At 39.1% G+C, this 18,282-nt stretch overlaps 1 protein-coding gene across 1 annotated transcript; it reads left to right on the top strand.

Annotated features, from left to right (window-relative positions):
• Positions 1-239: 239 nt before the first annotated feature.
• LOC149847647 (protein BZR1 homolog 1-like) lies at positions 240-2,170 on the top strand. The gene is made up of 2 exons (XM_090009028.1): positions 240-827; positions 913-2,170. The coding sequence occupies exons 1-2, from the start codon at positions 588-590 to the stop codon at positions 1,789-1,791; spliced, it is 1,119 nt and encodes a 372-aa protein (XP_089865154.1). The 5' UTR covers positions 240-587; the 3' UTR covers positions 1,792-2,170.
• Positions 2,171-18,282: the final 16,112 nt, after the last annotated feature.

The raw sequence follows: 18,282 nt of genomic DNA, 5'->3' as shown, positions 1-18,282 counted from the left end.
ACAACTATTAAAAAATAATTTAAAACTATTTGTACATTTTATTAAAAATAAACGATTCAGTTAAGTATCGTATCGATTTTATAGTGATACGATACGTATCGTCCGATACACACCGATACTGCCCTGCAACGAACTCGTAAAAGACCACCTTCATCGATAACAATTACGTCATTTCAGGTTACCCAATAGTAACCACGGGGTTCGCAACTGCCCCAGGTATTGATTCTGATTCTTCCCAGTTCATCCTTCTGTCGAACTGAATACTCGGGAGAAACGGGGGAGCCATACCCCTAAACAGATTTCTTCTCTCTCTAGGCTTCCCTGCACTCTCTCTCTCTCTCTCTAACACACACGTTAGGGAGTAGTGCCTAGTCCGGCGTGTGCCTCCGGAATTAGGCAAAAGTCTGAAAACGTACTCCTCGTGACCTTTCACACACACACACACACACACACACACACACACACTCGTTCCAACTCCCACCCAATTTAGACACCATCGTCGTCCCCCCCGAAGCCGCCCAAACCAAAGCCTAGGCAGCTCCCAAAAACGATACTCTATAGAGAGAGAGAGAGAGAGAGAGAGAGAGATGACTTCAGGTGGTGGAGGAGGAGGAGGGTCATCAGGTCGGCTTCCAACATGGAAGGAAAGGGAGAACAACAAGAAGAGGGAGAGGAGGAGGAGGGCCATCGCTGCCAAGATCTACTCTGGGCTCAGGGCCTTCGGCAACTACAAGCTCCCCAAGCACTGCGACAACAACGAGGTCCTCAAGGCCCTCTGCGTCGATGCCGGTTGGACCGTCGAGGAGGACGGCACCACCTATCGCAAGGTTTGTTTCATTCAACCCGTTCCTCTTTTCTTCTTCTTCGCCTACCCCAACCCTAACTCACCCTCTTCTTCCTTCTTCCATGCAGGGTTGCAGGCCACCGTCGACTATCGACGCCGCCGGCGGATCGACCACCATTAGCCCCGCGGCCTCGTCGTCCTACCACCCGAGCCCACCCTCGTCATCCTTCCCGAGCCCCGTCCCTTCCTACAACGCGAGTCCCGTCCCTTCCTACCACGCGAGTCCAGCTTCTTCCTCCTTCCCCAGCCCCTCCCGCTCCTCCGCCACCGCCTCCTTCCTCATCCCCTGGCTCAAGAATCTCACCCACAACCCCAACTCCCTCCCTCCTCTCCGCATCTCCAATTCCGCACCCGTCACCCCTCCCCTCTCCTCCCCAACCTCCAAGTCCAAGCCTGACTGGGACGCCGCCGCCACCGCTGCCGCTGCCGGGTTTCCGCCCCTCCCCGGCTTCCCGTTCTTCGCTGCGTCGGCTCCTTCCAGTCCTACCAAACGCCGCTCTCTCTTCCGGTCGATCCCCGAGTGCGACGAGTCGGACGTGTCGACGGCCGGCGACTCGACGCCCTCCGGCCGGTGGATCAGGCTCCCGGCTGGAGCTGCCCCCACGTCGCCCACCTTCAACCTCGTCAATGCCGCCGCGGAGCAGGGGTGGGCGCTCGGTGCTGCTGCGCAGCAGATGGCCGCCGGGGCGATGTGGGCTGCGGCCTCCGGCAGCCGGAGCGTCGTGGGGTCGCCAGAGAGCCAGCAGTTCTCGAAGCCCCTGTTGGGTGGAGACAGTGGAAGCGGTGGGAGCGCCGCTGGTGGTGGAGATTTCGAGTTCGAGTGCGGGAGGGTGAAGCCGTGGGAAGGAGAGAGAATACACGAGGATTGTGGGGAGGAGGAGATCGGTTTGGATGATTTGGAGCTCACTCTCGGTAGTGGAAAGCGTCGGGAGTCCCGCAGAGTTTAGTCGGAAATCCTAGCCTTGTGAAGATTTTTCCGGCGATCGTAATGCTGCTGCTGCTTTTCTATTTTTTCCCTTTTGTTTTTTTCCTTACATTTCGAATACTTTTCGTCCTTTCTGGAGAGCGTGATACGGGTGGTACGAGCCAAACGCATTTTTCTGGATGGATGGCGGTTTCCCGGCGATCTATGGCGGTTTGCCGGTGATGGTGTAAATGATGGTGTTTCTCAAGGTCCCCAAAATTCCAAGTGTATTTTTTTCTTTTTTATGTTGCTTAGCTCTTTTGTATCCCCTCTTGTTACATGCTACAGAAGGCCATCTTTTTATTTTCTCCCTTCTCTTGGCCTCTCTTTTTAACAGTATTAATGAGGGATTTAGAGAACAATGATCAGAGTGTTTCTTATATATATATATATATATATAGAGAGAGAGAGAGAGAGAGAGAGAGAGAGAGCAGCACCATAATCTCATCTGAGTCATCTCAAAGTATGGTGGTGGACCATGCAGCACGCGCGCAATTGCCATCTTTTTTACTACCTCTTCATCCGTGCCCGTGCGGTTGTTGGTGGAATAGGTTCGTGTGGGTTTGGCTCGTTTTGTTTTCTTTATGTTCAAAATGGGTCAGGGTTGGTGGCGGTCTATACCTAAGTGGGGACTTCCTGTCTGTCTTTAGTCTGCAGTTTGGGTGTCACTGTTAGTGTTACCAGTCCAAAGATGGTGGTGGTGGTGGTGGTGAGGTGCCCCCTTTTTTCCATGTTTGGTCTTGTCAACTCACTCTCATCTTGCCGACTGTTAATTCCTTTTGTCATGCTGTCCTGATCCAATGATCTCTTGCTCACTTGATTTACTAGTATCTAATATTCGAGAATAACCTTGTTAGTTGAACAAAGTTGAGTTGCATCTGTTCACAAGATCTTAGAAAACAAACGTGTAGGCTGCAATCAACTGAAATATGTCACTAACCACATCATTTAAAAAAAACCGATGGGGCAATTTTCTTGATTTACACAACCTGGAGATGAATATCAGTGGTACGGATTCATGTTGATAGTCCACAACAAAACTGTGTACATTGGCTGTGTGTGTATGTGGAACATTGTAAACTTCAGAGTAAAGGAAAGTGGAAATTCAATGCCGTTCATGAGTAAATAACCTTTTTTTCTTTTTTAACAAAAACCTTTTTATGAATGTGATAAAGACCCTTAATCTTTGCGGCCAAGAATGTAATAGACGTAACTGGGAGATTGAAATAATTGAAGAATAATAATGCAGTATTACCCCAATTCTTATCCACAGATGCAGCTTTCTCTGTGGGGTTACTTTGGGGAGAGGCATGTGGCCTCTTTGAATCTCAATAATGCAAACCTTCTTTCAAGATCACAGGGATTTTTAAACTCTTGATCCCTTTGCAATTCAATGTGCTTTGGATCCTTGAGAAATATGGAACCCTTTCAATGTTGGTAGACTCACCAAATATAGCTTTGACTCGTTAATGAATAGAGCCTAGTTCACTTAGCCCTGAGGCTCCAGCCTCCTTTGCCAGTAGGGTGTGGAAGCCATCATCTGTCATGGAATGACCAATGATCTAAATCCACTGGCTCTGTCATGGAATGACCAAGGATCTAAATCCACTGTTCGGGCTGTTATCTCTTTCAAAACAAATAGATTTATGCACTTTGGTGGGCCTAGGTTAGGTTTAGAGGTGTAGGTAGGCTAGGTTAGGTTCAAGGTTAATTCAAAAAGTAAATTACGGTAGCTGGGCTTACGATTCTGTAAAAAAATCTGGTATGCTCAATTGGTGTGTCAGAAAAATCTCAAAAGTTAGGCGATGATTCTAAACACCTTATGGAATGAACGTGACAAATTTCAAGTCAGGGATATGTATTTTGAGAATTAAAAATTGAATAAGTTACAGGTCAAGATTGAATTTTCTATAAGTTGGACTGGGTTTGGGTAAAACAGACTCAAATTATAAAATGAATATCTTCATACAGAGATACAATAATATTTTGATTTTTTTAGGGTCTCAAATAGATATCCTAAGGGTGTTTAGGTTCAGACTAACAATTAGGGTTATACCACTTTTGTAAGTTTGATAAAAATTTTGTTTTATCTACAAACAAATTCTAGATAGGTTGGGGTCTAGAAGATGTTAAGGCTTAAGAGGTGCTTAAGAAAAGGGTTTCAATGACTTACACATTTAAGGGATAGTGTCCTCAGGCTAAAAAAACAGTCTGGTCCATTCTGGATTGACCAAGGTTTCTCGTACATGATCGTGTTAGGTTGAGTACTCCACGTTGTTAATGTAGTCCACCTAACACTAAGTAGAAATGATCCTACTTATTACTTGGGCACATCCAAACCCAAGCAAGGTTTGAACCACCTTATGTTGATAAAGAGAAAAACTCTTGAGAAGGATAAACAAGTCAGGGGGTAGGAACTTGTTGGGGGTAAGAAGAGAGAGAAAAACATCTAAAAGATAGAGGAGGATGTTAACTAGAGAGAAAAAAAAAGAGTGAGACAATTTTTAGAGAAAAGTCTACTTCCAGTTTCATGATATCACACATATAAAATGAGTCTCTTTCATAGGCTAGGTGAGCTCTCATAAAATCACTATATAAATCAAAACACAATAAAAACAATAACACCTATATAGGTACTATCTAATTCTCAACTTAGGTAATACCTCTCCAAGTCACTTATGAGGGACTAACTCACAAGAGTCACTTGGGCTTCCAAGGCTTGTTAAGGAGAGAGTTCAAGTGTCTACACGTCTTTCTTGAAAGGGCTTAATGGCCATTGAGTTGTGCCAACTAGGTGGGGCCCACACATCCCCCATGGAAGCTTTTAGAAGGGACGCCTAAGGGTAGGTCCCACTTGGCTGATGTGGTGGCTGGCTGAGGTAGCTGAATGGATGATGTGGCATCTCCTATGCATGGGTTCCATGTAGTTAAGGTAGCTTGCATAATCTGGAGCTTGAGTAACATATTTATATCGGTCTAGTTTGGATCCATTTGCATGATTTGAACCTTTTAGATTGGATCGGGCTCATCTGAGACTTGATCCACATAATCACCTCTCCTTTAAGATTTGCCTAGTCCTTTAGGCAAAAATCCTTCTCCTCTTGCTTTTGGTCTTGACTCCTTCATTCATCGTGATAAAGCATCGATGATTCATTTTTGGGGTCCTTTCTTATATTGGAGCTCGAGATCATATCCTATCATCTTTTCGACCCACTTATGCTGGAGTGGAGTCATGATGCATTGTTTCATGAGGTATTTCAAGCTTTTGTGGTTGGTGCAAACCATGAAGTGCTGACCAAGGAGGTAGGGCCTCTACTTTTCGAAGGATATGATGATTGCGTGCATCTCTTGCTCATATATTGATAGCGCCTTAGCTCTATTGGCGAAACTCTTATCAAAGAAAGTCAAGGGGTGGCCCTCTTGCATCAACACCGCTCCAATACTGATATCACATACATTGGTTTCCACTATGAATTCCTTTGAGAAGTCAAAAAGGGCAAGAATCAGGGTTTTGCACATAGCTTGCTTGAGCTTCTCGAAGGCAAGTGTGGCTCTGTTTGTTCATGAAGAGACATTCTTCTTCAACATTAGGATCAATGGGACAACAATGACCCCATATATCTGGACAAACCTCCTATAGTATCTAGTAGGACCAAGGAACCTTCTCAAGTCCTTGATAAAAGCGGGTTTAAGCCCAGAGATAATGGCTTCAATCTTTTCTGGGTATGCACTTATGTCATTTTCATCTACAATGTGCCCAAAGTAGGACCCATAAGATTATCCAAAGTTGCACTTGGTTCATTTTACTACGAATTGATGTTCCTTTAGGGTTCATAGGATGACTCTAACATGCTCCTGGTGTTCCTCACATGTGCGACTATAAACAAGTATGTCATTGAAGAATACAGGGGCAAACTTGCTAAGCATTGTTGGAAAACATCGTTTATTAATCTTTGAAAGGTAGTTGGGGCATTTGCCAATTCAAAAAACATCACTAGAAACTCAAATTGGCCATTATAAGTCCTAAACTCTATTTTCAGTATATACTCTTCCACCATTCGAATTTAGTTACATTCGGCTCTTAGATCGATCTTTGTGAACACTTGTGCCCCACGTAATTCGTCTAATAACTCATTTATGACTAGTATAGAGTGTTTATCTTTCAAGGTTACTGCATTGAGAATGCGGTAATCGATACAAAACCACCAAGTATGATCCTTCTTTCCCACCAACAAGACCAATGAGGAGTATGGGTTGGAACTTGGTTGAATTATCCCACTATCGATCATTTTCTGGATCAATCTTTTATTTTCATTCTTTTGTGAGTAAGCATACTTGTATGGTCTAATGTTCATGGGTCTCATGCCCAAAATTAGGGTGATATGATGATCTTGGGACTGTTCTGGGGTAGGGAGGTCGGTTCCATGAATACATCCTCAAACTTCGTCAAAACTTCTTTGAGTTCAAACGGGACCTTTAACTCTTCTTCATTTTTTGCATGCTCGAATGTTTGCATCATGCACAATAAGGCTACATGAGTTGCTCTAAAAATTTTAAGAGTCTCCTCCGAGCCTATCTTGTCACTTCCCTTAGGCATATGAGCTTTGAGGTACAAACTTCTTTCACCCTTTTCGAAACTCATATTCATCTTGCTAAAGTTCTAATGGAACCCTCTTAGGGATCAAAGTCAACTCATCTCTAGGACCACATCAACCTTTTTTATTGGAAACACATAAAGGTAAACATTAAACTTTGATCTTTGTATCTTGAGATCTGCATTTGAGCACACGCTCACACACTGAAGTCACTTTTCATCTCCTACTACAACCTCAAAAATAGATTGTTCCTTTACATCACATCTAAAGCTTGGTACTTGATCCTCCCTCATAAAGTTGTGGGTAAATCTGGTGTCAATCAACACCTGTACTTGTAGCTGACATAATCCCCCCTTCACACACATAGAGTTGGGGATAGAAACTCTAGAGAGGGCATGCAAAGAGATTTCATGGCCTTGATTTATTTCCTCATTCGATTAGTCCAAAGTCGGAATGAACTGTGAACTTATTCATCCTTACTTGTCTCATCTTTGCTTTCACAAACCACATATATTTTGAGAGCTTTGCTTCTATGCCATGGACTCCACTTTTTATTACAATTATAGCACATTCTCTTGTTGTGCTGATCTATCATTTAGGATCTACTAACAAACTCGATCTTGATAGGGTCCGAATTTATTTTTAGCACCCTCTCCTTTGGCTTGGGTGCAAGATCCTAACCCATCAAGGGGTTAAGTAGGCCTCCTTATATGGCTGGACTTCTTTTATCTTTCTTCCATGATTCATGCTTTCATAAAGCACTTTTCTAACGTATCGAGGTCTAGAGTCATAAGCTCAATTTAAATCTCATCTTTGAGACCACCCATGATTGAGCATATCAAGGCGGGTTCCAACCAATCATCACACATCGTTCTAAGGTCCTTGAACTCAACTTGATATTATTGAATGGACCTTTTTTATCTTAAATTTTTTATCTTTACATTATGATTGGTATATGGAGAGGGTCTAAACCTTTTCAAGAGTTCTCTTTTGAACTCTATCCAATATGGTATTCCATAATGTTACTCATGCCAACGACACCCGATTGCTTCACATTCAAGGTTTGCAACGGTGCATCCTAATATACTTTCATAAGAGATTTCATGGTTTACATAATATTATTTTGTTTTGTACAAGCAATTATAAGGGTCTTTTTTTCAAAAAAATATGAAAAAAATCTTCATGGATCGCGGTAGATAGACGCCAAGGTTGGAAGTTCCTGACCCGAATCCAAAATCTCTTGGGTGTATAACAGGGATGGAATTGTGCATTTCTTCTTTGTCATGATCCTCATGCTCCACGTGATTGTTGCTACCTCCACCTTCACTGTTATTCTGGAGTTGGATGGCATCTTGAATGGTGGTGTGGAGTTTCTGTACCATTTGGGTATGGTTGACTATGTTAGTCTCTAAGGTGGTCATTCTGGATTCGACACCTCCAAGTTTGGAGTTAGTGTCTTTCGTGAATTTGTTGAAGGTTTTAAGGGTCAACTTAGAGGTTTGGTTTTGGGGTTTTCTAGGAGTCATAGGAACATTGATTTGATACCACTATGATGTGTTCTGGTGGGCTTGGGTTATGTTTAATGGTTTAGGTAGACTAGGTTAGGTTCAAGGTCAAGTCAAAAAGTCAATTCGGGTAACATAGTAGGTTTGTTCTGATAGGGTTCAATAAAAATTTTGGTACGCTAAATTAGTGTAACAGAAAAATTCCAAAAATTAGGAGATGATTTTTGACACCTTATAAAATGAACATGTCAAATTTCATGATTAGATGATTTTTACAAGTTGCTGGTCAAGATTGAATTTTCTGAAAGTTGGACTGGGTTTGAGTAAAACATAGCCAGATTGTAAAATCAATATCTTTGTACAGAGATATGATAAAATTTTTATTTTTGAAGGGTCCGATATAAACATCCTAAGTGTGTTTGGGTCCAAATTTCAAGTCTAAATGACTAATGATTAGTGTTGAGCCACTTTTGCAAGTCGGATAAAAATTTTGCTTATCAAAAAATAGATTCTGAACAGATTGGGGTTTAGGAGATATTAAGGCTTAAGAGGGGCTTAGAAAAAGGGTTTCAATGACTTACACATTTTAAGAAGAGTATCCTAAGGATAAGGAAGGCTCTAAGACATCCGGGGTTGGCCAAGGTTCCTTGTACATGACTGAATTGGGTCGAGTATTCCACGTTGTTGATGTAGTCCATCGAACACCAAGTAGAAATGGTCCTACTTGGCACTTGAAAAAATCCAGACCCAAAGAAGGTCTGAACCACCTTATGATGATGAAGATAAGGGCCTTTAGAGAAGAGTGAATGAGTCAAGGGTAGGGATTCTTTGGGGTAATGAAGAAGAGAGAGACGTGCACAAGACGTTAATTAGATAGATGAGAGAGAGAGAATTTTGAGAGAGAAGTTTATTTCCAATTTCATGTATCACAAATTAAAAATGAGCCCCTTTTATAAGCCAAGAGAGCTCTCATAAAAGCATTTCATAAATCAAAATACAATAAAAGAATAACACTTATATATGTACTACCTAATTCTCAACTTAAAAAATACCTCCCCAATTAGTCACTTATGAGGGCCCAACTCACAATAGCTATACTTGGGCTTCTAAGACTCATTAATGAGAGAGCCCAAAGGTCTACATATCTTTCTTGAAAGGGCTTAATGGCCCTTGGGTCACGCCAACTAGGTGGGGGCCCACACATCTCCCATGGAGGTTTCTATAGGGGATGCCCAAGAGCGAGTGTTTTGCATCATCTGGAGCTTAAGTAAAGGATCTGGATCGGCCTAACTTAGATCCATTTACATGATTTGGACCTTTTGAGCTGGATCGAGCTTGGAGTTGATCTGCATGACGGACATACCAGGTTCGAACTCAATCTCCGATTTGCAAGGTTTTTCCTTGTCAAAAAAAAGAGCCCAGTTCAATAGACACATGCATGGCTCGTTGCACCGAGCCGTTTTGGAGGTTATAGTTTACAGGACTGCTGAGTCAAGTCTGAGTTTAGAGTCGCCCTTTCCGAACTTTGAAAGTTTTGGGTAATTCACCATTGGTCCCTACCCAAAGCATTGTGTAAATTGAGGTTAAAATTTCTGAAAATCTAATGCATGGACCACCGACACTGCTCCCTATGTTTGTCCCACCAGACGTATAAAACGTTAACGTTTCATCCAATGGCCCTCAAAGTACAACCTGCCAAGAAGATGTAAGTGGATACTTAAGGTATAAAAAATGAGAAGCATTTAATAGATTCATAGCCCAGCATGTGACATCCATGCAGCACATTTCCTTTTTTTAGTTCCATAAACTTCCCTATATGCAAAACCATATTAATTGTAGGCCTTCCAGACATTACCATGATCCATTCATCCGGATTGCCGTTACTTGGTCTGATCTACACTTGGAGAACTACATTCAGAATAGGATCATCCATTCAGGCACACCTCTCTTTCATCTACATTTTCATTCTTTTGCAATCTCACTAATTTAGTTCAGAGTCGTATGAGTCGATGGGCTATCTTTGCTATATATATATATATATAAGAGAGGGAGAATGCGTGTGTAGTGTCGAACAACTCGTCGGACATGCAGTGCACCGTTGATTGCAGTGTGTGTCCACTGTTACGCCCATCTCTCTCTCTCTCTCTCTCTCTCTCTCTCTATATATATATATATATATATATATATATATATATATATAGCAAGTGGAGCATTCTTGTCACTGGGCCAGACAACAACAAGGGGACCAAGCGTGGGCGATGCTGTGATTTGTCCCCAGAAAGAGACTATTGCTCAGAACTATATATATATATATATATATATATATATATACACCCATGGTCACTATATAAAACTGCTTATAGTTGATATTGTTAAATGTTTGAAGAGTAGTGTACCTTCACATTGGCCAGCAAAAATAATATCCACAACTTCCTAGCTTTTTGAAATTTCAGTACTGCAGAAAACTAAATCCCCAAATCCAGGAAGTTTGGCTTTATAGCAGCACCAGAGGCACTGCCTCTTAAGGTGGAACTGTCTCTACATCGTAGTGTTTTTTTCTTTATGACGTAAGAACCGGGTCACTTAGAATATCTAAGTCATTGACGTACATAGACACATAAAATCCTTTAACGACTTAACAAGATAACTCATTGAAGGGTAACTGCAAATAATTTTATGCACACAAAATTTTGTTAAATCTTTTGTCAAATATTTTTTACTAAAGATTTTGCCATGAGAAAAAACTCAACGTATTATCATTTTCAGTAAAATAACATTTTTTATTATTTTATTTTATTTGTAATTTTTAATAATATGGTCATGTGTTAACTCGAAGAGTGAAAAATTTGTCAACCTTTAAATATTTTTAACTATAAATTTTTTTATGCCATTAAATTTTAACTAGTACCTTGACATTTTAAATCACAAAATATTGATGAGATAATTTTTGAATGATGTATAAATATAAATACATGATTTTTATAAATGTTAGATGTGATAATGAGATTTTTATTTATATAAAAATATGATATTTAACTTTTATGTACTTATTATTGAATAAAATTGTAATTTGCAAGGTTTCAATATAAAGTCAAAATTTAAATTCATTTATAAAAAAAATGAATAAATTGAGAAAAATATCAAAAATTTGTTGTGTTATATGGCTTATGATAGATGTCCATTCTATTGACTGTGGACAAGTTAATACCAATAAACCCTAAAAAAACCAAAAACCAGAAACACATATATCGTTGAGTTAAGATTGTGGTGCGGAGAAGAAGTAGAGAGAAGCAAAGAGGCATACTGGTGGTGGGGATGATCTCCGACAAGGTTGCAACGGAGGCTCGGGCTCAAACAAAGAAGGGCTGAAGAAGAAGGCCAGGAGACTCAAGAGAGATAAGAGAGAAAAAGAACATAAAAGCAACGGTGGTTTGGCGAGATCAGAGAAAGAGAGAGGAAAATATTAGAAAAGCTCGTCAGGCCCTTTTTAAATATGATTCGATGACATAATTATCGCCGTTATAAAGTACAACCCTATAATGGCGAGATTTAGAGCTCACAGTTATTAATCTATATAGCAAGATCTTCTTCCTGTTTAATATAGGCAATAAAGTGTTTTAATGATAATATTTAACATTAAGATAATCTCACCATTATAAACATATCTTTAACCACAATATCCAAAGGTAGTTCTGACTTTAATGGCGAGATGTTTTCAAGGACAAAGCCCGATCTAACTCCCTGGTACTGATTAAGCAATAACGACGCGATTCATGACCATAGTAAAGTAATAACGGCACAATATTTATGTCACTGCTATTACCTATCATTTAGCAAGAAGAACAAAACTCTCAACGTTATTGTGCAATCAATAGAGGCATGTTTTTTTTTTGCCGTTAAGGAGTTGCTGCCATCATTAACCCTCATCCTTGTAGCGTGAGAAAATCAGTTAAAACAAACATGAGTCAAATTGGTAGTCAATGAGTGGTAGCATGCTCTTATTTCATCCTACACCAAGAATTACTCTACTTAGATACCTGAGGCATATGAATTTTGAGATAAAATTTTGATCTAGTCTTTCATTTTGAATTATGGAGGCTCAAAATAGATATGAATAGGAGTTTATCTAAAATCTAGATTCTAGAGCGTACGCCATAATAGAATATAAAGCAATATTAGAAACATCCTCTATAACATCTCAGGAGTTAAACAAATCCATATGGTTTTTTTTTTAGACTAAGATAAACCAAGCCATAAGTATTAAAGACATTTGCAAGCTAATTGGTTGAAATAATTTTTACGTTGCTTTCAATCATTTGTTACTTCTTGGTTCTAAGACATGTAGAGAACACGAGGTCTTTTTGTTCTACCGGATGATTCTACATCTTAAACCAATCAGCTTTAATGCATAGGGGCCGTAGTACATAGTTAGACAGATTTCAATCAACTCTAGAAACAATGTCATTTCATCTTTTGGTGTATTAACTGAATCTAAATGTTTAGCCAAAGTGAAAAGTATTGGGATGAAAAACTTGTGCTTCACAACTTCAAGGTTTTGAAAGACCTCCTGTTCTGGTAGGATCAGCTAGTGCACGTCACCTTGTGTTGGGACGTTGCAGGTTCAAAACCCAATGGTATAGTTGTGGGGTCTGCCTTTCAAAAAAAAAAAAACATAAAAATTATTTCGTCAACAGTACAAAAGGAACATCAAGTGCACCCCTTCACTTTTAGCATTAAGGCCTTAGTTGCGAGGATTCAAACATGGGATCTCCGGGAAGCCTCTGACAATCACAGACAACCCTTAGCCAGGTGAGTAGCCCCATGGTACGCAAACACCTTGAAACTGCCATTTTCTTGTCATGGCAGCATTGGAACAAGAACACATGAAGAGAGAATCCAGAACTTTTCATGGCTCGCGATTCAGTAGAATTTAGTCGCAAACCACACAATAAAAATAAGAGAAAATTCCAAAAATCCTCTCATGAGAAGTTCCAAAATAACAAATATAACAATCATAGGCCCAGAACACAATTATTCAAAACCCATAAACCTCAACAGCTACCTATCATGAATGAAAATTGATTCAAATGTGGAAAGTCGAGACATTTTAAAGCCAACTGTCCATATCAACATGATCAAACTAATCATGAAGGTACATCAAAAAGAAAATATCTTGTGTTGTCACAAAATGCCTTATTGCTGATGAAGATGTTGAAGGATGGTGGATTGACTTGGGATCTACAAAACATATCTTCTAAGAATTGAATGATTGACATGAAAGATTCTAACCCTGGGGAACACAATGTATATGGGTAACAATACCTATTGCCATGTAATAGGTATTGAAACTTATAAACTCCCCACTGCTAATGCATCGATGTCGTATTATTTGATGTGTTTTATGTACCCTTGATAAGGCATAATATTTTCTCTGTGCTTGTTATGGTGAAAAAGGGCTATGATGTGCACTTTTTATCAGAAAGAGTAACCATTGAAAAGCATGGGCCTGTACTAGAACCTTTGCATCTGGACTTTTTATGGCTGACCTCATTAATTATAAATCATCTACATCTTCCTCTTATATTAATTAAGTGTGCTCTAACAATTGATTCGTATAAATGGCATCTTAGATTAGGATATATAAAGAAAAACAAAATGTTGAGATTAATCAAAATGTTTTTTCTTTCTAACTTGGTAAGTGTATCATGCCTTTTAGGATAAATGTGTAGACAACCTTTTCCGAAATTTCAAAGAACAGCTGAATTGCTTAGCATCATACACTCGAATATATGTGAACCTTTTAATATTGAAAAACATAGAGGAATGAAATATTTCATCACCTTCATAGATTGATTTTCTAGGTTCAGATATGTTTATATCTAGAAAATCAAAAGCTTTAGACAAGTTCATTGAATACAAAAAGGAAGTTGAAAACTTACTAGGTAGAAACATTAAAATATTAAAAATTGATAGAGGAGGCGAATATAACTCAAATGAATTTAAAGGTTTTTGTATTCATCATGAAATCTAAAGACAAACAACAATGTCTTACACTCCTCAACAAAATAGTGTTGCTAAAAGATAGAACACTTTTAAACATAACCCGGTCTATGATGGCTTACACCTCACTTTCAAAAACTTTTGCGGCTGAAGCACTTAATACAATCATGTATATTCTTAATAAGATTTCAACCAAAGCCTTAGAAGTAACCTCATATGAGTTATGGACCGGTAGACAACCGTATCTAGATTTAAAGTATGGGGTTGTGTGACCTATGTACATGTACTTAAGCACTTAAGAAACAAATTAGATGACAAAAGTATTAGATGAAAAGCTATAGGTTTTACCATAAAGATAAAGGATTAATAGAAAGTAGAGATATCTTTTTAGAGGATCTTAAAGAATTTGAAACTCCATCAGATATAAAAGATTTTTTGTAGTGTCAGATGAACCTGAACCGCCTATTAAGTTTACTAAACCATCAAATGCATCAACATCTAATGAATTAGAAGTCACCACTGAGAACCCAACACAACCCATGTTCAGTGGTCAAAAAAGGTCTAGAGCTCCTACAAATTATTTAGATGATTACTATGTTTATCTCGCTAAGGCAATAGATAAATGTTTATCCATTGATTCAATAGATGGTACATTGAGTTATTCAGAAGCTATAAACTCCTTTGAATAAGAAAAATGAATAGAAGTCATGAATGATAAGACAAAATCCATCGAAAAGAACAATGTCTGGTAATTGATGAACTTACCATTAGATAGAAAGGCGATAGGATGTAAATGGATATTTAAAAAGAAATTCACATTAGACAAATCCATTGACAAATACAATGCTAAGTTAGTAGCTGAAGAATTTTCTCAAATAGGAAGAATTGACTATTCATATACATTTTCTTCTCTTGCAAGATTTGCTTTAATAAAAAATTTATTTCCATTACTGATACATTTTGATTTAGAACTTATCTAGATAGATGTGAAGACTGCTTTTCTACATGGAGAATTGAAAGAAACCATTTACATGCATCAACATGAAGGATTTATAATTCAGGGACAAAAAAACAAGGTATATAAGTTGAAAAAATCCTTATATGGCCTTAAACAATCTTCACATTTATGATACATAACTTTTCATAATGTAATATTATAATTTGGGTACAAAATAAATAACTATGACCACTATATATACATTTTGAATAGTGAAAGTAAATTTACCATCTTATCTCTTTATGTAGACAATATCTTGTTAGTCGAAAATGATATCGATATAATTAATGAAACCAAGTCTTGGTTAAGTACTTATTTTAAGATGAAAGATATAGGAAATGCATCTTATGTATTAGGCATTCAAATTATTAAAGAACAAACATATAAGATATGTCTAAGTCAAGAAAAATATCCTGACTCAATTCTTAAAAGATATACAATGAAAAATTACAAAGCAGAAACAAATTTGATTGTTAAGGGTACTAAATTAAGTAAACATGATTGTCCAAAAGAAAGATAAGAAAAATTTAATGTGACATATGCTTAAGTAGTGGAAAACTTGATGTATGCAATGATGGTTACTAGACCAATTTTTTTTTTCTAGTTAGTAGATTTTAGGATAACCCCGGTTGGTCCCAATGGCAAGCCTTTTAAAGAATATTTCTTATAGATTTCTTTGTCCAATTGTGATACTTTCCAAATCTAAGGAATAACTTTGGACTATGGGCATCTGTCAGTCTATATGGAAAGTATCGCAATCGACTTAAAATCTCTATATCAGACAACCTTGTAGGTGAACCTTCTATTTCAGTTGTGCCTACTCGAAACACATTCTTTTGTCGGCAGAACGGATGGTCGCTGGGTAGAAATCGACGGTGACAATCAAACTCGCACGACATCCTTCCATGCGTCAATTTAAAAGATTTTTTATCCTCCATGCAGTACGAACATGCTAACCTCCCATGTGTGCTCCAACTAGATAACATACTGTATGCATGAAAGTCCTTGATTGTCCATAGAACAATAACTTTCATATTGAAGTTTTGTTTTTTATGGGTATCATACATGAGAACACCGTCATCCCACAGTATTTTCAGTTCATCAATCAATGACCGTAAATATACATCAAGATTTTAGCCCGGAGAGGTCGGACCCGAGATCAATAGAGGCAAGAAAAGATTTTGATGCTTCATACACAACCTTGAAGGAAGGTTGTATGGGATGACAAATACTGACCAACATGAGTATGAAGTCGATCTACCCCCAAATAGATTAATCCATCTGTACATAAACCCAGCCTAACATTTCTCAGTTCCATTGCTAAGGTCTGATGAGTACGATCAAAGTGCTTTCAAGTTTTCGCGTCAACATGATGCGTGATCTTGTCTTCATCATGTCAAATTTTATTTGCATGACATCTCATGTGTTTAGCTATCCTCGAAGACATATACAATCGTTGCAATCTAGGGGTGAGAGGAAAGTAGCAGAGTGGCTTGTATGACACTTCTTTTGACCTCGTGCTACCATTGCCTCTTGTCTTTAGCTTGAAGCGAAGATGCCCACAAGACGAATATGATCTGCTATTTTCTTGATCTTTGAAATACAACATGCAGTGATTTGGACAATCATCTATCTTTTGATACCCCATACCTAAAGTGTTAACCATAACCTTTGCACGATAAAAATTTTGTGGCAATTTCTCATCTTTGGGCAACATACTCTTCACAGTAGAGCACAGACGGTCAAAACATGATTGACTCAAATTATACTCGGACTTCAAATTCATTAGTTTAAGAACTGCAAACAAGATAGTGTGACTCTCGCAACCATTCCAAAGTGGCTCATCAGCATCTCTAAGTAAATCATAAAATCTACCGACTACATCGTTTGTTGCTTCTTCTTCTACCCCAGTTGGTACATCACTAGGACCCATAGCAGAACCCAGTTTTGATCCTACGAGATCAAATATCAAATTCACATATGGATTATCGTGCACCACATCCACTCGTGCGCCAAAATTATTTCAAAATTCTTCACCATAAAGCGTCTAATTATGATATTCACTCACAAAACCCTTCCTGTATAGGTGATGTCTAACGCCATGAGGTTTCTACAAATTGATTGTTCTTACACATCGTGCAGGAGCACCTGATCCGACCTGTGGGATCCACTGTACTGATACTTGCCATTGCAAATTCAATAAAACTGTCAACACCATCCATATATTCAAGCGATACCTCATTGTCAACTATCCTACGATACATCCATTCACGGTTTGCAGTCATTTTGGGCACGGATGTTACTGATATATATATATATATATATATATATATCATTCAATCACAAGAACTATGATGCATGCATTGATAACTTAATATTTTAATGTGCAAAACGATTCATTTGAAGCATATTTGAAGCATTGATAACTTATCATTCATTTTTATGTGCAAACCCATCCATAACACGATACATTCATTTGAAGCATGTTTTCATGATATAATTTCACATGAAAGGCATAATCAAATTAAAAATAACTTCATGCAAGCATGGATACAGTTACATCAAGCATTGCAATACATTCATATCAAAACAATGTCAAACATGTACCTGCAGCAAACATTCTCCAATATCTCGCTAACTAGTATCATGACTAACATGGAATTCGAACTCCAAAAATAAGAGCACTTCTATTTTTATACATTAAAATCATACTCAGCATGATCTCCAAACTCCATTAAAGCAGTCCTAGATATCTACAACTAAGTGAGTGTGTGAACAGAAAAATGTTGCATCCAAGAAAATAAATAACCTGTGATGTGCTTGCATCACTTACTTACCACGGGTATTTACCTGATTTGCATGCTATTGCCTTTGCATTTTTTTCTTATTTCTTTTTGCATTGCATTTTTAGCCGCATGCGATGCTTAACACTAAGCATCGTGCAGTTAGCTAAGCTACGCACCTACAAAGCACATTTATATACGACCGTGGGTCGGCTGTGGAGCGAGGCTACTGAAACAGGAGGACGACAAGGTCACTGACGTGGGTTAGTTGCCAAGCTGAGCTTGATCCCAACCTCGACCGAGAGGGAGGTGGGCTCGGCTACCTGGTCGAGCCCAACCCCATCAAAACAGAGAGACAACAGAGAGCAGAGAGGGCCCAAAGGAGAGGGAGAGGGGCGGCACAGGGCCACCTGCCAGACCCTTCCCGCACACAAAGAGAGGGAGGAAGGCACGATAGGGGGACTGTCGACCTCCCATCGGCCCTCCGACAACCAACAGAAGGGAAAGGGTGCCGTCGGCTCCCTGCCGACTATCCGACAAACCACAATAAAGAGAGGGAGACGACAGGGGGGGGGGGGGGGGGCGGCGGTCGGC

The sequence above is a fragment of the Nuphar pumila genome, chromosome 1 (genome assembly GCF_984573655.1).
Source record: "Nuphar pumila chromosome 1, dmNupPumi1.hap1.1, whole genome shotgun sequence".
In the NCBI taxonomy this organism is placed as follows: Eukaryota; Viridiplantae; Streptophyta; class Magnoliopsida; order Nymphaeales; family Nymphaeaceae; genus Nuphar; species Nuphar pumila.
The sequence above is the reverse complement of the archived record's forward strand: the minus strand, read 5'-3'. Positions and strand labels throughout refer to the sequence as shown.